Here is a 23,649-nt window from a genome sequence, read left to right as displayed (position 1 = left end):
CCCTGTTTTCTGATCCCATGCAATCTGGCCCTAGTAGGACTGTTGCTTGATTGATTCGCTGAGTCAGAAAGCTAGAAGCCAATTTGTCACTCTCTACTCCGCTCCCCTCCTGCTTCCTTCCATTACCGTCTCCTGCTGGGTTTTATCTCCTAAATACTCCCTGGCTGTGTTCTCTCATCTCTTTCCTATTTCCACTGCTCGTGGTCAGGGCTCACCTGTTATGCCCAGAACTTGGCATCCTCCTCCTCACTGAACCCAGGCTCCGCCCCCGCCATCCTCGGAGCTGTCTCTGCACAGCGATCAGTCATGCATAAAAAACTCGGATCTGCTCCTGTTCCCTGGCAAACGCCCTGAACTGACCATCTGCCTCCTACGTCGGTGAGCCTCAACTACCTTAGCAGTAGGAGCCAGGTAGTGAGGAATTTCCTGGTTGCTGAGGGAGCACCTAGGAGCTGGAAAAGCTTCCCCACCCCATCCAAGTCAGAAAACTTCAGGAGAGTCTTGTCACCCAGGGCTGTTTCTCTCACGACCCTTGACTGTCTGGCTCTGCAGACCCACCTGCCATCATCCCTTGCCTTGGACTTCATGCCTAGTGACATGCCAACCTCCCACACACCTACCCCACTTCTTTCAAGAACATGCTTAGCACCCGGTTTCACCAGGTCGGTGGCTGCTTTGCTTCCAAACTCAGCTCTGGCCGGGCGCCAAGGCTCACACCTGTGATCCGCAGCACCTGAGGCACGGGGATCGCTTGAGGTCAGGAATTCAAAACCAGCCTGGGCAACACAGTGAGACCCCCGTCTCTACAAACAATAAAAAATTTGCCAGGCGTGGTGCTGCTCATCTCTAGTCCCAGCTACTCGGGAGGCTGAGGAGGGAGGCTCGCTGGAGCCTGGGAGTTCAAGGCTGCAGTGAGCCATGATCACTCCACTGCACTCCAGACAAAATGCGGCAAAACAACAACAAAAATCTTAGCTCAGGCATTATCATCCTTGAACCCCAGGCTGGGTAAGGTGTGCCTCCTCCTCTGAATTCTTATTATTATTTTAGGTGGGGTCTTGCTCTGTCTCCCAGGCATGAGTGCAGTAGCACAGCCTGGGCTCATTGCAACCTCCACCTCCCAGATTCAAGTGAGTCTCCTGCCTCAGCCTCCTGAGTAGCTGAGACTACAGACATGTGCCACCATGCCCAGCTAATTTTTGTATTTTCAGTAGAGACAGGGTTTCACCATGTTGACCAGGCCTGGTCTCGAACTCTTGACCTCAAGTGATCTGCCCTCCTTGACCCTCAAAGTGCTGGGATTACAGGCGTGAGCCACAGCAACTGACCTGAGCAATTCTTGCATCCTGCACTTGCTGAGTGCCTGGCTGAAGAGTCTGGTGGTCTGGCTGCCTTGTAGGAAGCTGGCCAGGAGCTATGTGACTCTCTGTAGAATGCAGAACACATCCCACCAGTTGGTCCCTAGCTAGGGTCCTAGCAGTCAATCTTGGGGTGATAGGAGAAGTCCCACTTCCTTTCTAGCACTTGCTATGATATTGAAACTTCATTTATTTATTTCAGAGATAGGGTCTCACTCTGTCACCCTGGCTGGAGTACAGTGGTGCGGTCATAGCTCACTGCAGCCTCGACCTCCTGGGTTCCAGCCATCCTCCCACCTCAGCCTCCTGAGTAGCTGGGACTACAGGTGCATGCCACGCTCCTGGCCCTGACACTGTATTTATTTAAATGATCTGTCTTTGAGCTTGTCTTCCCACTATACTGCAGACGTCTGGAGAGCAAAGACTCTGTCCGGGGCCTCCCTACTAAACTGGCACACACCTGGTGCACAGCTGATTCAAAACAGAACTTGCCAAAACACCCACGGAATGTTTTCTTGGTCGTTGTACCAGCACAGATGATCATAAAGACAGTTTATGAAACGTAATTAGGATAAGTGTAAATTCTTGTAGTTACATCTGAAACTCACAGGCATGCAAATATCACATAGGCAACCGTGGCTTGCTCATTAGAGAAAGGTGGGGATTTTCATTGAGGAAGCCTCAGCGTGGGTCACCGGTGTGGTGAGGCTGCAGGAAGCGGCTCAGATCTTAGCCACCTGTACTGGTGTCCTCTGAGACCTTGCTCTGTCCCTGTCCCCATTCTCTTCCATGTCTTCAATAGTTATTCCTCCTCGAAGCCTATAAACAGGCCCTTGTGTCCTCTAACCTTTAAAAACCTCTTTCCAGACCGGGTGTGGTGGCTCACACCTGTAATCCCAGCACTTTGGGAGGCAGAGGCGGGTGGATCACATGAGATCAGGAGTTCGAGACCAGCCTCGCCAACATGGTAAAACCCTTTCTCTATTAAAAATACCAAAATTAGCTGGGCATGGTGGTGCATACCTGTAATCCCAGCTTCTAGGGAGGCTGAGGCAGGAGAATCACTTGAACCTGGGAGACGGAGGTTGCAGTGAGCTGAGAGCTTGCCATTGCACTCCAGCCTGTGCGACAGAGCGAGATGCCATCTCAAAAATAAATAAATAAATTAATTAATTAAATTTAAAAAAAAAACTCTTTCCAGCCAGGCATGGAGGCTCACACCTGTAGTCTCAGCACCGGGAGAGTCCAAGATAGGAGGATTCCTTGAGGCAGGAGTTTGAGACCAGCCAGGACAACATAACAAGACTTCATCTCTACCAAATAAAATAAAATAACATAGCTGGGCATGGTGGTGCAGTCTGTACCCCCAGCTACTCAGGAGGCTGAGGTGGGAGGGTTACTGGAGCGCAGGAGTTCTAGTCTGCCATGTGCTGTGGTTGCACCACTGCGGTCCATCCTGGGTGACAGAGTGAGACCCTGTCTCAAATAAATAAGCAAAAAGAGTGGAGACCCTGCAGCGGGAGCCTCCTCATCATCTCTGATTTCATCCACCATGACATCACCAGCTGCGCCCCCTCCCTCCCCTCCACCTTCACCCACCCCCTCTCCAGTTCACACCTCCTCAGAGACCCTGACCACCCATCCATCTCTCTCCGATTCCGCTTCCTTCTCACTCCAGACCTTCCACCTCCCACCACGTGCAAATCTTCTCCATCCTTAACAACCTGACTGCCTCCTCTGCGTCTTTCCACACTCTCAGGCACTTCCTGTGATTCCCTGCCCTTCACCACCAGCCTTTCCCAAAGACAAGTCCTCCCAGCACTTCCCTCTGCTCATCTCCCGTCAGTGGCTCCAGGGCACACATTTGGACTTAGGCCTGCGTTGCTCTGCTGCGGCTGCCCCCAACGTGGTGTCAGGACCTCACGGCACTTGTAGCACCTTTTCCTCCCCGTTCCCTCACTTTGCATCCTTGGGGATCTCTGCAGGATTGGACCCACTCACCTTCTTTCAGGGCTCCCAACAATTCTTATCTTCTACTTGGTGTCCCTCCCTTTATTTTTAAATTTAATTTAATTGTTTTTTTTTTTTTTGATACAGACTCTCACTCTGTCACCAGGCTGGAGTGCAGTGACACAGTCTCGGCTCACTGCAACCTCCGCCTCCTGGGTTTAAGCGATTCTCCTGCCTCAGCCTCCTGAGTAGCTGGGACTACAGGAGTGAGTGCGCCACCATGCTCAGCAAATTTTTTGTATTTTAAGTAGAGACAGGGTTTCACCATATTGGCCAGCCTGGTCTCGAACTCCTGATCTCAGGTGATCCACCTGAGATGGCCATCCTCGGCCTCCCGAAGTGCTGGGATTACAGGCATGAGCCACTATGCCCTGCTTTCTTATTTATTTATTTATTTATTTTTTGAGACAGGATCTCATTTTGTCACCTAGGCTGGAGTGCAGTGATGGAAAGATGGCTCACTGCAGCCTCCACCTCCCAGGTTCAAGTGATCCTCCCTCCTCAGCCTCCTGAGTAGCTGAGACTACAGGAGTACATCACCACATCCACCTAATTTTTGTATTCTTGGTAAAGAGAGTATTTTGCCATGTTGCCCTGGCTGGTCTTGAACTCCTGGGCTCAAGTGATCCACTCATCTTGTCCTCCCAAAGTGCCGGGATTACAGATGTGAGCCACCGCGCCAGCTAACTGGTGTGTCTTGACTTTCTTTGCTTCCTGCAGTGACTGCTCTTCCCATCCTAAATGCAGGCTTTCCCGATGCTGTCCTTGGTCCCTTTCCCTCTTTATGCTTTCCCTATTATCTGTAATAATAAACAAAGAGCTAGAGAGAGGCTTCTGAGAGCTTTGAGGATGAAGGGAGTTCTTTGTTGGTTTGGTGGTATTGTTGGGTTTTCATTGTTATTTTCTTTTTTCTTTTTTTGTAATGGCATGAGGGATTCCTCAGGGCACGATGGAAAGAGCTGAAAGGAGGCCAACAAATCACATGCTTTTTTTTTTTTTTTTTTTGAGACAGAGTCTCTGTCACCCAGGCTGGAGTGCAACAGTGCGATCTCAGCTCACTCACTGCAACCTCCACTTCCTGGGTTTAAGTGATTCTCCTGCCTCAGCCTCCTGAGTAGCTGGGATTGCGGGCACACACCGCCATGTCCGACTGATTTCTGTATTTTTAGTGGAGACCAGGTTTCACCATGTTGGCCAGGATGGTCTTATCTCCCGACCTCATGATCCTCCCACCTCAGCCTCCCAAAGTGCTGGGATTACAGCGGTGAGCCACCGCACCTGGCCCGCATGCTTTTACTGTTTTCTGGACATGCCCCAAACATTATTCGTCTTGATACTATTTTGCTGATCCTGTCCGCAGGTTGCTTTCCCTCGTTGCTCTTAACCTCTGTAGCATTCTGGTAATGCTTCTTTTACCCATCAAATAATCACGATGTCTTATTTTTGTTTTTGTTTCTGAGGCAGAGTCTCACTCTGTCACCCAGGCTGCAGTGCAGTGGCACAATCTCAGCTCACTGCAGCCTCAGCCTCCCGAGTAGCTGGGACCACCAGTGCGCACCACCACGCCCAGCTAATTTTGGTATTGTTAGTAGAGATGGCTTTTGCCATGTTGGCCAGGCTTGAGGTGTCGAACTCCCAACGTCAAGTGATCTGCCCACCTTGGCCTCCCAAAGTTCTGGGATGGCAGGCGTGAGCCACTGTTCCTGGCCGATGCTGCCATCTTTTACCACGTACCATATCGTAAATACTTTGACAGTAGACTTAGGCTGTCTTGAGAGCAGAACCTGAGTTATTTTACATCCCTTGGAGCACTTAAAAGAGGTCCTTGCATATAGTGGGTATCCAATAAAATGCTTTCTCAGCAAGATCCACTAAGGGGAAAACCATGAGTTTTTGATGCAATCCCTTCCCCTCCCCTCCCCTCCTTCCCCTCCACTTCCCTCCCCTCCCCTTTTTCTGGAGTCTCACTCTGTCACCTAGGCTGGAATGCAGTGGAGCAATCTCTCGGCTCACTGCAACCTTTGCCTCCCAGGCTCAAGCAATTCTCCTGCCTCATTCAGCCTCCCGAGTAGCTGGGATTACAGGCATCCACCACCATACCCGGCTAATTTTTGTATTTTTTTGTAGAGATGGGATTCCACCAGGTTGGCCAGGCTGATCTTGAACTCCTGACCTCGTGATCCACCCGCCTCAGCCTCCCAAAGTGCTGGGATTACAGGCGTGAGCCACTGTGCCCGGCCCTGCTGACCTTTTTAATGACAGTAATTGCTGTAAAACATTGTGAATTTTAAAGATGAGGATGCACGTCCGGCAATGGGCATTCCCTCCCCTTACTGAGCTGGGAAGGAGCTGGAAGAAGGGGAGTGTTATAGGCACCAGCGTGGAGGACACCAGGGCACCCAGGGAGGCCAAGCATTTTTGCAGGTTTCAGGATTTGGGGGAAGGATTGCCCTGGTTTGCCACAATGCTTTCAACCCTGGGACTGGCCAGAAGTAGGACGAGACAAAATGACCCAAAGCAGCGTGTGAGGACATGTCAATATCACTTGATGTGTTTCCACCAGGCAAAGGACTGGCGAGCCACTGGAATTTCACTGTACTTGGTATGGCTCTGGCCCTTTTCACCGTGTGTGTGTGTGTGTGTGTGTGTGTGTGTGTGTGAGTGAGATGGCATCTCACTCTGTCACCCAGGCTGGAGTTCAGTGGTACAATCACAGCTCACTGCAGCCTCAACCTCCCCAGGCTCAGATGATACTCTCACCTTGGCCTCCTAAGTAGCTGGGACTACAGGTGTGCACCACCACACTCAGCTGATTTTTTTTTTTTTTGAAACTTTTGTAGAGATGGGATTTTGCGATGTTGCCAGGCTGGTCTGGAACTCCTGGGCTCAAGTGATCCTCCTACCTCAGCCTCCCAAAGTGTTGGGATCACAGGCATGAGCCACGGCGCCCAGCCCCCTGCTGTTTTAACAGCCCTTTTCCTGCCTCTTTTCCTCCCTTGGCCCCCACTGCACACAGGCCAATACCTAAACCCAGTGACCCCTGTGCCTCCTTTCCCGCCCGAAAAATTTAGCTGCTGGGAGGACATTCCAACCCTTATCTCAATTCTGGCGCCTCTTCAAATGGCCGCACACAAACTAGTGCTGAAACTGGGCAAATTTGTTCCCCACCCTCCAGAATTCCTTCAAAAAACGAGAAAGAGGCTGGGTGGGGGGGATCGCCTGAGGTCAGTAATTCGAGACCAGCCTGGCCAAGACGGTGAAACCTCATCTCTACTAAAAATACAAAAACTGACTAGGCATGGTGGCCTGGGCCTGTAATCCCAGCTACTGGGGAGGCTGAGGCAGGAGAATCGCTTGAACCCAGGAGGTGAAGACTGCAGTGAGCTGAGATCACAACATTGCACTCCAGCCTCGGCGACAGAGCAAGATTCTGTTAAAAAAAAAAAAAAATGAGGAAGAGGCTGGTAAGCCATCAAGTAAATCCTTTTGGAGTGTCTTGGGGTGAAGAGTTTGTTTTTGAAATTTTTCTCTGTTGCTATTTTTGGATCAACCACATTCTTTTTAACTACTGCATAGTATTCCATGAAAGCACTGAGTTTTCTTTTTCTTCATTTAAATGTGTGTGTGTGTGTGTATTCAGATTCTAGATTCAGGGGACATATGTGCAGTTTTGTTGCATGGATATATTGTGTGATGCTAAGATTTGGGGTTCAAATGGTCCCATGACCTATATAATGCTAAATATTACTAGGGAAGTTTTCAGCCTTTCTCCCTCTCCTCCCCTCCTGCCTTTGGAGTCTCCAGGGTCTATCCTTCCCAGCATTATGTCCGTGTACTCAATGCTTAGCACCCACTTAGAAGTGAGAACATGCAATATTTGATTTTCTGTTTCTTTCTTTCTTTCTTTTTTGAGACGGAGTTTTTGCTCTTGTTGCCTAGGCTGGAGTGCAATGGCGTGAGCTCAGCTCACCGCAAGCTCTGCCTCCCAGGTCCAAGTGATTCTCGTGCCTCAGCCTCCCGAGTAGCTGGGATTACAGGCATGTGCCACGACGCCCAGCTGGTTTTTATATTATTAGTAGAGGCGGGGTTTCTCCATGTTGGTCAGGCTGGTCTCCAACTCCTGACCTCAGGTGATCTGCCAGCCTCAGCCTCCCAAAGTGCTGGGATTACAGGCGTGAGCCGCTGTGCCCGGCCTGGTTTTCTGTTTCTTTTCTGTTGAATGCATGCAGGAAAATGGCCCCCAGCTGCATCCATGTTGCTGCAAAGGTTATGATTTTGTTCTTTTGAGGGCTGCATAGTATTCCATGGTGTATATGTACCGCATTTTCTTCCTGCACTCTGCCATCGATGGCACCTGGGTTCATTCCATGGATCTGCTGTTGCAAACGGTGCGGCAGTCAACATACGTGTGCATCTGTCTTTTTGGTAGGTTGATTTATTTTCCTTTGGGTCCTGGTGATGGGATTGCCGAGTCAACTTTCTACTATGCTGGAACATTCAAGTTGGTTTTGCCTCTCCCTGGGGAAGAGCACTTCAGGGAATGTCCTTGAATGTGGCACACGGTGAACTTGTGGGATCATTTGTCTAGGGTAGATTCCCAGGGGTCAGACTGTGCACGTATTTGAAATTTATCAGACCCTGCCACAGAGTCCTATTCAAAGACTCACCACGGTGGGGCAAGTGTCCTCCTTTACGGTTTCATCATTCTGTAGCTTGCTTAAGAAAGTCTTCTCAGTACTAAAGTTGTAAACAGATTTTTCTTTCTTTTCTCTTTTTTTCTAAGTTTATAGTTTTGCTTTGTACATTTGGCTCCGGACACAAGCTGGGATGCTTTCCCCCCAGAGTGAAAACTTTTTCTCACTATTTGGTACCACCTGAATAGCCTGCCCTTTCCCTTCTAATTTGAAACGCCACCTTTATTATAAACTAAATTCCAATAAATATATAGACTTGGTCTATGTCCCTAACCCGTGGGCTTCTCCTGCTATGTGTTTTGGTGTGTATATGTTTGTGCTTTTTGAAAAAAATTGGGATAGGCTGGTGCAGTGACTCGCACCTGTAATCCCAGCACTTTGGGAAGCTGAGGCAGACGGATCGTGAGGTCAGGAGATCGAGATTATCCTGGCCAACAGAGTGAAACCCAGTCTCTACCAAAAATACAAAACTTAGCTGGTTGTGGCGGCGTGTGCCTATGGTCCCAGGTACTTGGAAGGCTGAGGCAGGGGAATTCGCTTGAACCCAGGAAGCAGAGGTTTCAGTGAGCCGAGACTGCGCTACTGTACTCCAGCCTGGTAACAGAGCAAGACTCCATCTAAAAAATAAAAAAAGAAAAGAAAAGAAAGGGAGGGTAAAATATATAATGTAAAGTTTGCCATTGTCACCATTTTTTTTTCTTTCCGTGACAGGGTCTCGCTCTGTCACCAGGCTGGAGTGCAGTGGCATAGACATGGCTCACTGCAGCCTTGACTTCCCAGGCTCTAGCAATCTTCCCGCCTCAGCTTCCTCAGTAGCTGGGACCATAGGCCCACGACACCACGCCCAGCTAACTTTTGTATTTTTGGTTTCACCATGCTGAGCAGACTTGAACTCCTGAGCTCAAGTGATCCACCCACATTGGCCTCCCACAGTGCTGGGATTACAGATGTGAGCCCCTGTGCCTGGCCATGTTCTGTTTCTTAGAGGACCCCTTGGCCTCCCTGTATCTCACTGGTGCTCTGGAAGTGCTGTGGCACTCCTGCTGCAGAGCATGGTGAGGCATTCGATCTGGCTGCAAGTACCTTTGCTAAAACCAGAGGTACCCACCCGTTTTCGAAACTGCAGCGATTGTGTGCGCCCAGCACTCAGAATAGGGCCTGGCACAGTGAAGTCATTACCTGCATGCATTCACTCACACATTCAACCAGTACTAACTGAGCATCTGCTCCATGCCAGGCACAGCTCAGGAGGCAGGGACGCAGCCACGAAGGATAAAGACAAAGGCCCCAGAGCCCCAGCGATCACTCAGTGGCCCAAGGACAGGTCCCAGGAGTCCTAACTCCCTCCCCATGCTTTTTTTTTTTTTTTTGAGACAGAGTCTCATTCTGTCACCCAGGCTAGAGTGGTATGATTTTGGCTCACTGCAACCTCCACCCCCGAGGTTCAAGTGATTCTCTTGCCTCAGCCTCCTAAGTAGCTGGGATTACAGGCGCCCACCACAATGCTTGACTAATTTTTGTATTTTTAATAGAGACAGGGTTTCACCATGTTGACCAGGCTGGTCTCGAACTCCTGACCTCAGGTGATCCACCCGCCTCGGCCTCCCAAAGTGCTGGGATTACAGGTGTGAGGCCTCAACCTCCTGTGCTCAGGTGATCCTCATGCCTCAGCCTCCTGATTAGCTGGGACTATAGGTATGCACCATCATATACATCAGCTAATTTTTCTATTTTTTGTAGAAATGGGGTCTCACTCTGTTGCCCAGGTTGGTCTTGAACTCCTGGCCTTAAGAAACTCCTGGCCACCTCAGCCTCCCAAAGTGCTGGGACTACAGGTGTAAACCATCACGCCTAGCCTATGCCTATTTTATTGATAGGCACACTGAGGCCCACAGAGAGTAAGATGCCTCAGATTACAGAACGAGTGTGTGTCTGAGGCTTGATGTGTGTGATATCTGACAGTTGTGGACACATTTTATGAAGTGCTTCCTTGCCAGTGAGATTCCCAGAGCAGATCCCCAGCCTGGGAGCCGGGGAGGAATAGGAATTCCTCTGCTTAATGAGATTAAATGTTTTTTTTTTTCCCAAACCTCATTACCCAAATCACATATCCTAATGAATGCAGCTGACATATATATGTTATTTACCAGGGTTTTCAGAGACACCCTCGCCAACACACCCACATATACTGTTTTGCCAAATATCTGGGCACCCCATGGCCCAATCATGTTGACACGTATAATTAACTGTCACACTCAGCCAACCTCAGGAGCACCTCCTGTGAGCTTTGCTGGGAGCGTCTGTTTGCATTAGCCTTTCACAGCCCTCTAGAGTGGGTATTACCCTGTTCACAGGGGGAAAAACTAAGTTTTCGCATTCACATCTAAAAAGATATGAAGCCTCTTCCACACCCATCCTTAGTAGGAGTTCGACTGTGAATATGACTTTCTATTTTGCTTCTTCCCCACTTCAGACTTTCTGTGGCTCTGATCTTCACATTGTATCCTACTCTAATATAATATTATAAATGATTTTTTTCACTGACAGCAATAATTAACGTGTGGCTGGGCATGGTGGCTCATGCCTGTAATCTCAGCACTTTGGGAAGCCAAGGTGGGAAGATTGCTTGAGCCCAGGAGTTTAAGACCAGTCCAGGCAACAAAAACAACACTCCATTTCTACAAAAAATTTAAAAATTAACCAGGAGCAGTGGCATGCACCTGTAGTCCTATCTATTCAGGAGGCTGAGGTGAGAGGATCGTTTGAGCCCAGGAATTGGAGGCTACAGTGAGTTTTAATTGCACCACTGAGCCCCAGATGACAGAGCAACCCCCATCTCTAACAAAATGAAAAAGTAAACCTAAAACAATTTTCAAAATTAACATAAATATAGTGCTTTTTTAAAATTTTTTTTTTGAGACAGAGTCTTGCTCTGTCACCCAGGCTGGAGTGCAGAGGCACAATCTCAGCTCACTGCAACCTCCACCTCCTGGGTTCAAGTGATTCTCCTGCCTCAGCCTCCCGAGTAGCTGGGACTACAGGTACGTGCCACCATGCCCAGCTAATTTTTGTATTTTTCATAAAGATGGGGTTTCACCATGTTGGGCAGCTGATCTCGAACTCCCGACCTCAGGTGATCCACCTGCCTCAGCCACCCAAAGCGCTAGGATTACAGGCATGAGCCACCGCACCGGGCTCATGTAGTGCTTTAATAAAGACAAACGCTAACCTTAATGTAACGGTAGGTATGCAGGCAATTTTCTAAGTACTTCCGTAATATTAACTTGGCCTCAAAACAACCTAAGAGGTAGCTATGATTAGCCTTATTTTGTTTTGTTTTTGTTTTTTGAGACAGAGTCTTGCTTTTGTCGCCCAGGCTGGAGTACAATGACACTCACTGCAACCTCCGTCTCCCAGGTTCAAGTGATTCTCCTGCCTCAGCCTCCCAAGTAGCTGGTATTACAGGCACCTGCTACCATGCCCAGCTATTTATTTTTTTTTTTTTTGTATTTTTAGTAGAGGGGGAGTTTTGCCATGTTGGCCAGGCTGGTCTCGAGCTCCTGACCTCGTGATCCACCCGCTTTGGCCTCCCAGAGTGCTGGGATTACAGGCGTGAGCCACCACACCGGGCCAATTAGCCATGTGTTCTAGACAGAGAAACTGAGGCACAGAGAGGCTGACTGACTTGCCCAAGGCCACACGTAGAATAAGTGTTGCAGCCAGGGTTCCTGCCCAGGGCCTTCTCCGAAATTGACAGTGACCCACCGGAAGCTACACAGCAGGGAATTGCTGGAGATAGGAAGGACTTGAACTTGGGATTCTGATGTAAGAGCCACTCTGATAGGCCGGGCGCAGTGGCTCACACCTGTAATCCCAGCACTTTGGGCGGCCAAGGAGGGTGGATCACGAGGTCAAGAGATCGAGACCATCCTGGTCAACATGGTGAAACTCCGTCTCTACTAAAAATACAAAAAGTTAGCTGGGCACGGTGGCGCGTGCCTGTAATCCCAGCTACTCAGGAGGCTGAGGCAGGAGAATTGCCTGAACCCAGGAGGCGGAGGTTGCGGTGAGCCGAGATCGCGCCATTGCACTCCAGACTGGGTAACAAGAGCTAAACTCTGTCTAAAAAAAAAAAAAAAAAAGCCACTCTGATTCAGCATCCCTACTCTGGCTTTAGAATCCCAGGTTGTTTTTACAGCGTGGAGGGTCCTTGAAGACCCTCTCACCCTCCACTGTTTTCATTCGGGCTGAGTCCCCCAGTGCCCTCTCTCCACCTGTGTGGGCAGCTGTCTCTTGCTAAATGGCTTTAGTTGGAGCGCTCAGGTCGTGGCTCTCAAAAAAAATGTGTGGGATGAATAAGCACCTAAAAATAACCCCGGATCAATTGTGTGTGTGTGTGTGTGTGTGTGTGGTGGGGAGAGGGCTGTGTTTTCCTTTCTCTTCCCTCTTCTCCCTGCCTCTGCCCCCAAGGCCAGTAAATTGCTGCTGGCTGACAGCCAGGCCAAGCTGGCTTCCTGTAAGCCGTGATAACACGGAATTAGCCCAACCGCCATCCTCCTCAGGGCGGGGACGCCAGCTCTGAACCACTACAGGCCACACTGAGCTGGTACTTCCTACCCTCAGCCTGGTCCATGCTTCTGGGACACATCTTTGCTTTGGAGATAACTGGGCAGAGCCGGGGGCGGTGGCTCACGCCTATAATCCCAGCATTTTGAGAGTGGGTGGGCGGATCATTTGAGGCCAGGAGTTTGAGACCAGCCTGGCCAACATGGCGAAACCCCATCTCTACTAAAAACACAAAAATTATCTGGGTGTAGTGGCGGGTGCCTGTAATCCCAGCTACTTGGGAGGCTGAGACAGGAGAATCACTTGAACCCAGGAGGTGGAGGTTGCAGTGAGCCAAGATTGTGTCACTGCACACCAGCCGGGTAACAGAGGGAGACTCCGTCTCAAAAAAAAAAAAAGAGAAAGATAACTGGGCAGAGACACATCCCTGGACTTGTCCTCCAGTGGAGAAGCGCTAGGAAAACCTCTCCCAGCACAAGGCTGGCAGCTCCTGAACTGGGCCGTTAAGGGTGCTCCAAATTACCACTGACGGAGGAGTCAGCAGGCAGGGGCAGCGAGCTCTGGCAGGCTGGGCCACCCCTGAGGCAAGGTTTCCAGGCTGTTTGCTGATTCAGGGACTTGGCTAAGTGGCTCCTGTCTGTCCTGGTGCCTCTAATAGGCCCTCTGACCCCTGCCAGCCACCAGCAGCCTGCCTGGAGAGGCTTTAGAAAACCAGCAGATCTTTGCTGCCCAGAACCCACCAGCTAATGGTGTAAGACCCACCAGCTAATTGTAAGACCAAGCCAGGTGTTTTTCTTAGGGGGGGTCTATCTTGCAGAATGGTTAGGTTCTGGGGGTGCACTAGCCATCTGCATATAGCTCAGCCATGCCTGAAGTCACGCTTTCCCTGTGATGTTAAATCTTTGGAAACGGACCATGGTCACCTGTGTTTAATATGGGGGGAACAGCCATGTCAGGAGGGAAAAGAGATCTATTAATATCAGGGGCATTCAGAGGTCTCTGCCTATGCGGAACCTTTGACCGAAGGATGGAAAATTCCAGGTGGGAGCTTGGAAATTCCCCATGTAGGAGAAGCAGTAAGGGAAGTGCCACGCTTCCTTGTCTCCTGCACCCCTCAGCTTCAGCCAAGACCAGGGCGGGGGTTCCTGAGTCTGGCTGCGGTTGCTCAGTTGTTCGTAGCCTTGGCTGTACATCACAGCCTCCTGGGGGACGTTTAAAGTTCTGGCGTCCAGGTGGGTCCCAGGCCTGTTACATCAGAGTCCCTGGGGCGGGGCCCAGGCTTCCCAGGTGACCCGAGCGTGCAGCTGGCGTGGAGAACCGCAGCCGGCAATAACACCGTCTGTTTTTCTCCACCCTCTGTCTGGCTCCCTTATTTCTGATCTCTCAGATTCAGAGGTAGGCATGGCTGTGCATACTGGGTGTTTGGAAAATGGTGTTCAGCGCCATTGCCGCTACTACTGCTAATAGTAATTTACATTCACTCGAAGGGCCAGGAGCATTGGAAAAGTGCTTTGCTAGGATTTCATTTAAAAATGTTCCTAGCCTGGACAACACAATAAGACCCCATCTCTAAGAAAAATTTGAACAATTAGCCAGGCGTAGTGGCATGCACCTGTAGTCCCAGTGAGATCAGGTCTCACTATGTTGCCCAGGCTGGTGTCAAACTCCTGAGCACAAGCAATCCTCCCATCTTGGCCTCCCAAAGTGCTGGGATTACAGGCATGAGTCACAGAGCCCGACCCTGTTCCTCTTAATGGCCCCACTGCCTCCCAGTCCCAGGGTCTGCTCTCTGGGCGGGCTGTCTCTGTGCCACCTTCCTTCCCACAGCATGTCTCATCTCTCCTTGTCCCCTTCTTGAAGCCATGACCGTAATGCAGGCTTCGGTCTCCCTGGCTCACCTCTGCAACCCCTGACTTTCTGCAGCCTAGGGGGGGTGTCTATCTTGCAGAATGGTTAGGTTCTGGGGTGCAGCGGGCATCTACATATAGCTCAGCCACACTTGAAGTCATCCTTTCCCCTGTGATGTCAAATCTGTGGGAAGGGACCATGGACACCTGTGTTTAATACGGGGGAACAGCCACATCAGGAGGGAAAACAGATCTATTAATATCAGGGGCAAAGAGTTTGGAGGTCTCCACTGAATCCACAGAGGGAGCAGCCATAGGAGCCACCCTTTGAGACTTGATGCTCTTCCATGACCCCGCCCAGTCACTCCAACCAGCCCCAGCTACTTCAACCAGTCCCAGGTACTCCAACCAGCCCCAGCTACTCCAACCACTCCAAGCTACTCCAACCAGCCCCAACTACTACAGCCATGTTGGCCGGGCTGGTCTTGAACTCCTGACCTCAGGTGATCCGCCTGCCGGGATTACAGATGTGAGCCATTGCATCCAGCCGTGTTCATGCACAGTTTTATTGGTACCAGAGCAAGAGGGGTACTCGGAACTTCTAGGCCCTCCCTCTTAGGAGGCCCTGGCCCTTTCCTAACCAGGAGGGTCCACTTCCAGGCACCTTAGGTAGACCCGTCTCCTGTCAGACACTGGTCCTGGAGGGGCTGATGACTGCAGAGCACTGGCCTTTCCTGGCTGTAAGCGGTTCTGCAGGCCTCACCTCATTTCTCATTTATGCTGCGGCTCTCAGGGCTCCCCAGGGGTAGTTCCAACATCCCCAGCTGATGCCCAGAGAGTGCCATGGGGCAGACGGATCCTAGCTGATGGCCTCGCTCCTAAAAGGCTGACAGATGGTCAGCCAAAAGTGACCTCAGCCCTTGCTGTGCCTAGTGGACCCCTGGGGCAACAGGGCCGTGGGTATGGGTGGGGGGAAGCAAAGAACACGCAGGCAGATGATTGGTGGTGGTTACTCCCTGCGAGACCCTGGGCAGGTCAGTGACATCTCTCCGTCTCAGTGTCCACAGTGGTGAGGGCCGCTGGGGGCATCAGAGAGGATAGCATAGTCAGAACATCTGGTCATGCCCCGGCACATTGCAGGCGAGTGCCTTGCGCTTGTAGACCCTGCGGTCAGCAAAGCACTGCACAGCTGCTCATTAGACTTAGTGACTTTGGCCGGGCGCGCTGGCTCACACTCATAATCCCAGCACTTTGGGAGGCCAAGGCGGGCAGATCACCTGAGGTCAGGAGTTCGACACCAGCCTGGCCAACATGGTGAAACCCAGTCTCTACTAAAAATACAAAAAAGAAAAAAAAATAGCTGGGTGTTGTGGAGGGCACCTGTCATCCCAGCTACTCGGGAGGCTGAGTCAGGAGAATCACTTGAACCCCTGAGGAAGAGGTTGCATGAACCAAGATCATGCCATTGCACTCCAGTCTGGGCAACAGAGCAAGACTCAGTCTCAAAAAAAAAAAAGAATTTGTTTTAGATTCAGGGGGTACATGTGCAGGTGTGTTACATGGGTCTATTGTGTGATGCTGCTGTTTGGGATTCTAATGACCCGTCATCCAGCTCGTGAGCACAGTACCCAATAGGTAGTTTTCAACCCTTGCCTCCCTCCTGCCTTTTGGAGTCCCCAGTGTCTGTGGTTCCCATCGTTATGCTCATTTGCATCCAGTGTTGAGCTCCCACTTATAAGTGAGAACGTGCAGTATTCGGTTTTCTGTATCTGTGTTAATTCATTTAGGATAATGGCCACCAGCTGCGTCTATATCGCTGCAAAATACATGATTTCATTCTTTTTTATGGCTACATAGTATTCCTTGGTGTACACGTCCCACCTTTTCTTTCTCTAACCCACTGTTGTGGGGCAGCTGGCCTGATTCCATGCATTTACTATTGTGAATAGTGCTTTGGTGAACATATGAGTGAAGGTGTCTTTTTGGTAGGATGATCTATTTTTCTCTGGGTAGATACCAGTAATGGGATTGCCAGGTCAAATGGTAGTGCTATTTTTAGTTATAAAAGAAACAATCCAGGCTGGGTGCGGGTAATCCCAGCACTTTGGGAGGCCAAAGCAGGCGGATCACCTGAAGTCAGGAGTTCAAGACCAGCCTGGTCAATGTGGTGAAACTCCATCTCTACTAAAAATACAAAACTTCGCCAGGCATGGTGGTGGGTTCCTGTAGTCCCAGCTACTTGGGAGGCTGACGCAGGAGAATTGCTTGAACCCGGGAGGTGGAGGTTGCAGTGAGCCGAGATTGCACCATTGCACTCCAGCCTGGGGAACAAGAGTGAAACTTCGTTTCAAAAAAAAAAGTAGGCCAGGCAGTGGCTCCCATCTGTAATCCTAACACTTTGAGAGGCCGAGGTGGGTAGATCATGAGGTCAAGAGATCAAGACCATCCTGGCCAACATGGTGAAACCCCATCCTCTACTAAAAAAATAGAAAAATTGGCTGGGCGTGGTGGTGCACACCAGTAGTCCCAGCTACTCAGGAGGCTAAGGCAGGAGAATCGTTTGAACCCTGAAGGCAGAGGTTGCAGTAAGCTGAGATTGCACCATTGCACCCCAGCCTGGTGATAGAGTGAGACTTTGTCTCAAAAAAAAAGTAAAGTAAAATGAACAATCCTTGTAAAGTGCTTGTCATGCCTGGCACTGTGGTAAGAACGTGATCAATGTTATCTGTTATAATTCATCACGACACAAGTGCCCCCTCCCCCCCCCCCCAGCAGCAGCCACCTTCCTAGTTCCTGAGTGACGCTGCCTCTTTCAGGTGTTCTGAACTCAGCCCTAGGTCTAAGAATTTGTGTGTTTCCTGAGGGTGTAATTATGTCTCAGAAAGAGAGGCAGCAAAAGGCTTTTCTCACTGGAGTGAAAGTGAAGGTTCCTGGATTCATTGAAAAAGGCCATCTTCTGTCCAAAACAAACCCGGTGAGAACGCTCTGTGCCAGAGCCGCCAGGATCACAGCCCTGCTAGGAACTCACTCCCCCTGGCTAAGGCTTTGCTTGCAGGCATTCCCATGGGGAGATGAGGAATCGCTCAGCTAGTGGTGGGTGGTTTCTGTCCTCCACGGCTCAGCTGGGCATGGTCAGTGACTCTAGTTCCTCCCCTGCCCCATAAAACCTACTTATTTGCTGTCATTTTAATGAAAATGAGTACTGTTATCTTTGCTTTTACTTTTTTTTCTTATGTTTAATCTTTTAAAAAATTATCCTGTCTGGGTGCAGAGGCTCATGCCTGTAATCCCAGCACTTTAGGAGGCTGAGGCGGCAGATCACCTGAGGTCAGGAGTTGGAGACCAGCCTGACCAACATGGTGAAGCCTCATCTCTACTAAAAATACAAAAAGTAGCCAGGCGTGGTGGCGCACGCCTGTAATTCCAACTACTCAGGAGGCAAGAAAATTGTTTGAGCCTAGGAGGCGGAGGCTGCAGTAAGCCGAGATTGTGCCATTGCACTCCAGCCTGGGCAATGAGAGTGAAACTCCATCTCAAAAGAAAAAAAAAAATTACCCAGAAGCTTCCAAGAGCCAGCCGCCAAGTAAGCTGAGAGACAGGTGCGTGGAGCCAAGAGCCAGCCGCCCACTGTGCTGGGTCTTCATATACATGGGTTTGCTTAATTCTCACATTGACCCTGGGAGGGATAATATTTATTAGCCTATTTTTTCGGAAGAAAACTGAAAATCAGAGAGGTTAAGGAACTTGCTCGTATCTAGAAATAAATGGAGCCACAATTCAACTTGAGATCTGTCTGACTCCGGGACCTGCCTACCTATATTTTCTTCCTTTTTTTTCTCTCTCTTTTCTTGAGACAGAGTCTCACTCTGTCACCCAGACTGGAGTGCAGCCGTGTGATCTTGGTTCACTGCAACCTCCACCTCTCAGGGTCAAGTGATTCTCCTGCCTCAGCCTCCCAAGTAGCTAGGATTATAGGTGCCTGCCACCACGCCCAGCTAATTTAGTAAAGACAGGGTTTCACTGTGCTGACCAGGCTGGTCTTGAACTCCAGACCTCAAGTGGTCCACCCGCCGGGGCCTCCCAAAGTGCTGGGATTACAGGCATGAGCCACTGTGCCCTGCCATACTGATTTCTTTTAATAGCCATCATTATTATGCAGGTAATAACATTTCATTACATTCTCCTTATAAAAATGAAAACACTGCAAAAGGACCTTCGGACTACCCCCCCCACATCCCACTGCTGCCCCCAGTTCTCAGCCGTGCACTCTTCCACGGTACCCGCAAAACAGCTGTTGTAATAATAATACCCATTCTATCTGCCTTTTCTGACTTAAAAAAATGATTTTAATTTAAATAGAAGTAGAGATGGGGTCTCACTATGTTGCCCAGGCTGGTCTCGAACTCCTGGGCTCAAGCAGTCCTCCTGCCTTGGCCTCCCAAAGTGCTGGGATTACAGGTGTGAGTCACCACGCCTGGCCCCTTTCCTGACTTTTTACGAGTCAAATGAAATAATGAGTAAAAATGTCTTTTGTAAACATGACAGCCCTCTGCATAGGCTTACTGTTAGCATGAGCATAGTAACATACGTTACTTAAGGCCCTTTCATAAGCAGTATTGTTCAGCTTAAATATCATTACTGGGTATCAGTGGACGTCTATGCCTCTAAAGGCAGCCAGGGAGAAGCTCAGAGGGGTCTTTAGGGCTAGGCTGCAGAATCTCAACTCACCAGTAGGTGTCAGCCTCTACCAAGATGCACCCTCCACACCTTCTGTAGGAATTAGATCTAGGATCTGACTTCTAGGCCTGTTCTATGCTTTTCACTGGACGTTAAACGTGGGGTGTTGTGGGCTGGCATTCCAGCTGGAAATAAGGGGCAGGGCACTCAACATGCAAAGACCGGTGAGGCCAGCGTTTGGCCCAAGTTTGCTCACAGGTGAACCAGGGAGTCCGGCTCAGATCCTCCTATCCTACGGAGATGAAGGCTGGGCTCCAGTGCTGTCCATTGTGGGAAGGGACTCCCAAGGGACCGGCTGTGTCCAGACGGGTTAGGGAAAGTGACATTTGAGGTCAGTCCTGAAGGATGAAAAAGACTCTGACAAGTTCGGGAAGAGGGAAGCACGTTCCAGGAGCATCCTGAACACAGGTGAGCAGCTTGATAGGTGGGCAGGGTGGGAGGATGAGAGAAGGTAGACAAGAATGTGGCAGGTATGACCACAGTAGTGAGAACCAAATGAACCATAGGATGGTTTTATTTTTGTTTTGTTTTGAGACAGAGTCTCGCTCTGTGGCCCAGGCTGGAATGCAATGGCGTGATCTCAGCTCACTGCAACCTCTGCCTCCCGGATTCAGGTGATTCTCCTGCCTCAATCTCCTGACTAGCTGGGATTACAGGCACGCGCCACCATGCCTGGCTAAGTTTTGTAATTTTAGTAGAGACAGGGTTTCACCATGTTGGCCAGGCTGGCCTTGAACTCCTGACTTCAGGTGATCCACCTGCCTTAGCCTCCCAAAGTGCTGGGATTATAGGCGAGAGCCACTATGCCCAGCCAGAGGGGTTTTTTGTTTGTTTTGTTTTGTTTTGGAGACAGGGTGTCACTCTGTCACCCAGTCTGGTCACCTGGCTTCAATCAGTCCTCCCACCTCTCACCTTGGCCTCCCAAAGTGCTGGGATTACAGGCGTGAGCCACTGCACCTTGCCTGGTTTGTTTGTTTTTCCATTTGGGATGGGCTGGCCCATGGGGAGTCACAGTTAGATGTATATACGATGAATTGGACAAGAAGAGATGAGGCAGAGGCTGTTGTCGAAAGTCTTATTCAGGGAAGCAACAGTTAATAAGACATAGATTGGAAGCTAAGTGCAAGTGAGAACTGCAGGGATGTGGGACCTGATTAGATGGAGTGGGAGCGGGAATTGTCGCTAAAGGAATTAAGGCTGCCTTTCAAGTTTCCAGCTTAACCAGCTCAGTGGAGGTAGAATCATTAGTTGAGCCAGAAAACAGGAGGAAGAACAGATTGTGAAAATAGAGAAACAGCCAGGAGAGGTGGCTCACGCCTGTAATCCCAGCATTTGGGAGGCTGAGGAGGGTGGATCACCTGAAGTCGAGAGTTCGAGCCCAGCCTGACTAACATGGAGAAACCCCATCTCTACTAAAAATACAAAATTAGCCTGGTGTGATGGCGAATGCCTGTAGTCCCAGCTACTCAGGAGGCCGAGGCAGGAGAATCGCTTGAACCGGGAGGTGGAGGTTGCGGTGAGCCGAGATCATGCCATTGCACTCCAGTCTGGGCAACAAGAGCAAAACTCCATCTCAAAAAAAAAGAAAGAAAGAAAATAGAGAAACAAGGAGCAAATAAGAAAGAAAGAAAACAAAATATAGAGAGAAGGCTGGGCATGATGGCTAACACCTGTGGTCCCAGTACTTTGGGAGGCCGAGGCAGGCGTCTGCAGTCTACACCTGAAGTAAGATGGAGAGACCTGGGCCCCCGGTCTGCTCCCTGAAGCTGAGGGACCTTAACAAGGCTCCAGACAGATACACAAAATGAAAATCACCACCACTCCGAGAGCCCTTACTTTCCTGCATTTCCGCCTTTACATTATCTTATTTATTTTCCTTTTTGAGACTGAGTCTTGCTATGCTGCCCAGAATGGAGTGCAGTGGCGTCATCTGGGCTCACTGCAACCTCTGCCTCCTGGGTTCAAGCAATTCTCCTGCCTCAGCCTCCTGAGCGGCTGGGATTACAGGTGTGCACCACCATACCTGGCTAATTTTTGTATTTTTAGTAGAGATGGGGTTTTGCCATGTTTCCCAGGCTGGTCTCAGCCTCTTGGCCTCAAGTGATCCACCTGCGTTGCCTCCCAAAGTGCTGGGATTACAGGAGTGAGCCACCAAGCCCGGCCTTATATTGTCTCCTATATCTTGATGTTCTCAGATACCGCTAGGAGGCAGGCAGATAAAGAGTCTCAATTTCATCTATAAGAATTCAGCTTTGATGGGAAGGGGCTGTGATAGTAAGCCTAGCAGGCCCTGGGGCCATGATGGGAGATTCCCCGGCTGGCGTCTGGGGGCCCCTTCATGTGGATCTCTTCATGTGGGTGCAGAGGTCAGCCTCCCATCACCTGTTCATTATTTTTCTTTTTCTGCCTCCCAGGTTCAAACAATTCGCCTCCAGAGTAGCTGGATTACACCACCACACCCAGCTAATTTTTGCATTTTGAGACGGGTTTCATCATTTTGGCCAGGCTGGTCTCGAACTCCTGGCCTCAAGCGATCCACCTGCCTCAGCCTCCCAAAGTGCTGGGATTACAGGCGTTAGCCGCTGCACCCAGCCCACCTGTTCATTATTTTAAAAGCCCCAACTTCAGGGTTGTCCCGTGGCAGCATGGGAAGCCCTTTTGGGCTTGGGCTGGATGGTCCTTACTTAACTTTCCCCTGCCCTCTCTGGGTCTGAGTTTCCTCCCCGTATAAAGTGGGGTTGGCCTAGGGGGACTCTCAGGTCCCTGGTGCATCCAAAACCTTACTGCCACCTGATTGGGGGGCGGGGGGGCGGGCTGCTGTTGAAACTATAGGCTTGGACGGCCAGGCTTTTTCCGGGGAACTTGCCCCAAAGGAGCATTTGACAGGAGTCCTTTTGGGGCCACCAGCTGTGTCTACTGCAGAGGGGAACGTCTGCCGTGCATTTCGGCATCAAATAAGGAAAGGGACATCGGGATTCCGGCTCGAGAGAAAGGAACTCCCAGCTCAGGGCAGACATCATTTAGGAGCCACGAAGCCAATTTCCCTCACTCCAGGAAGGGCTGGCCGTGGCTCACGTGGTAGGGGGACGCTCAGAGCCTTCCTGGGGATACCTGTTCCACTTCCTCCCAATTGTCCATCTGCTTGGAGACCCCAGACTCATTCGGGAGGCCCTTCGGGATTAGCCGCAGGAGGCCAGCAACCGGCTGTGAATTCCCCCTTTGTCCGGGGAAGCCAAGCGGGGAGGGGCCGAGCGGACCCCCTGCCCCCACTGGAATGTCGGCCTCCTGCGCCCCCCAACTCCCCCTCCTCTTCCACCACCTCCCCGGCTCACTTCCTCAGTCCCACTGATCCCACCACCAAAACACACGCACGCGGCCGCACACACACACACACACACATGCTTCCTGGCGGGCCGGCGGCCTCTAGCTCCGGGATCGGCGATCCCCGCCACCCGGAGCTTGGGGGAGAAGCCACCTTTTGTTATCCAAATCACACCCTCGCCTTGTGCGCCCGGGGGCCGCGGGATCGGGCCCGGGAACCCGCCTCCCGGTCTCCCCCCCGTGCCCCAGTCAGCTGATTCCGGGATTTCCCGGTCCCTGGGGGCTCGGGCGCGCCGGTCCCTGCCTGCGGGGCCGCGCCTCCCCCGCCCCCGACGCGCGCTGCGGCTCCGCGCCCGCCCCCCTCCCCCTTCCCCTCCCCCTCGCCGCCTCCCCTCCCCCTCCCCTTCCTTTCTCCGGTCCAGCCTCGGTGCAGCCGCCACCGCCGCCGCCTGCCCCGGTCCGCGGGGGCCCTGCCGGCCGCCCTCCCTGCAGCATGGCACCCTCGGGGCGCGATTAGCCGGGAGCAGCTTTGGGGGAAGCGGGATCTCCAGGGGTGGGGGGGTGCCCCGCAGCCTCGGTCATGGATGTGAGCAAGATGGTAAGTGTGAGCAGGGGCTTTGCCCCCAGCCCCCTCCCCCCCACCAGCCCTGGCGCCCTCCCCTCTCCCCCTCCTAGTCGGCGCGATCCATTGAAAGTTTCTGGATTGTTAATCCTGCCTGTTGGCCCCAACTCCAGGCGTGCCGGAGGAGGGAGCCGGGCCAGGATTCTGGAGGCGGCTGGCCGGCCGGGATGGGCTCTCGCTTTCCCGCCGCGCCGCCGCCGGGCTGCCCGGGAGATCGCGTTGGACTCCAGAGACCGGGCTGCGGGGCTCGCAGCCCACCTCGGAGACCTGCCGGGCGGAGGGAGGGCGGCGCCGCCGGAAGGGGCCCCCTGCCCGCACACCTACAGGAGATCGATAGGAAGATGTGCGGGGCTGAGCCCGTGGGCAGGGAGGCACAGGTGGCGCTGGGAGGACAGGGAGGAGAAGCCAGGGTTTCAACCATCCTAGGAAGTGAGGGGGCAGAAATGGAGCAGAGAGCGGGGAGGTTCTAGGTGGGCCACTTGGGAACCCCAGCT

At 51.4% G+C, this 23,649-nt stretch overlaps 1 protein-coding gene across 5 annotated transcripts in view; it reads left to right on the top strand.

Annotated features, from left to right (window-relative positions):
* HIP1 (huntingtin interacting protein 1) overlaps window positions 1-23,649 on the top strand; it is a 207,594-nt gene that overhangs the window by 73,081 nt on the left and 110,864 nt on the right. For 2 of the 5 annotated variants that reach the window (XM_078355066.1, XM_054247629.2), the window contains exon 1: window positions 22,949-23,131. The exons of the other annotated variants lie outside the window; for them this stretch is intronic. In XM_078355066.1, coding sequence (XP_078211192.1) covers window positions 23,114-23,131 — 18 coding nt within the window. In that variant the 5' untranslated portion in view covers window positions 22,949-23,113. Of the gene's footprint in view, window positions 1-22,948; window positions 23,132-23,649 lie in introns of those variants that run through there. 5 annotated transcript variants of the gene reach the window in all.

Source organism: Callithrix jacchus, chromosome 2 (genome assembly GCF_049354715.1).
Source record: "Callithrix jacchus isolate 240 chromosome 2, calJac240_pri, whole genome shotgun sequence".
NCBI classification, from domain to species: domain Eukaryota; kingdom Metazoa; phylum Chordata; class Mammalia; order Primates; family Cebidae; genus Callithrix; species Callithrix jacchus.
This window is presented reverse-complemented; position numbering and strand designations above follow the sequence as displayed.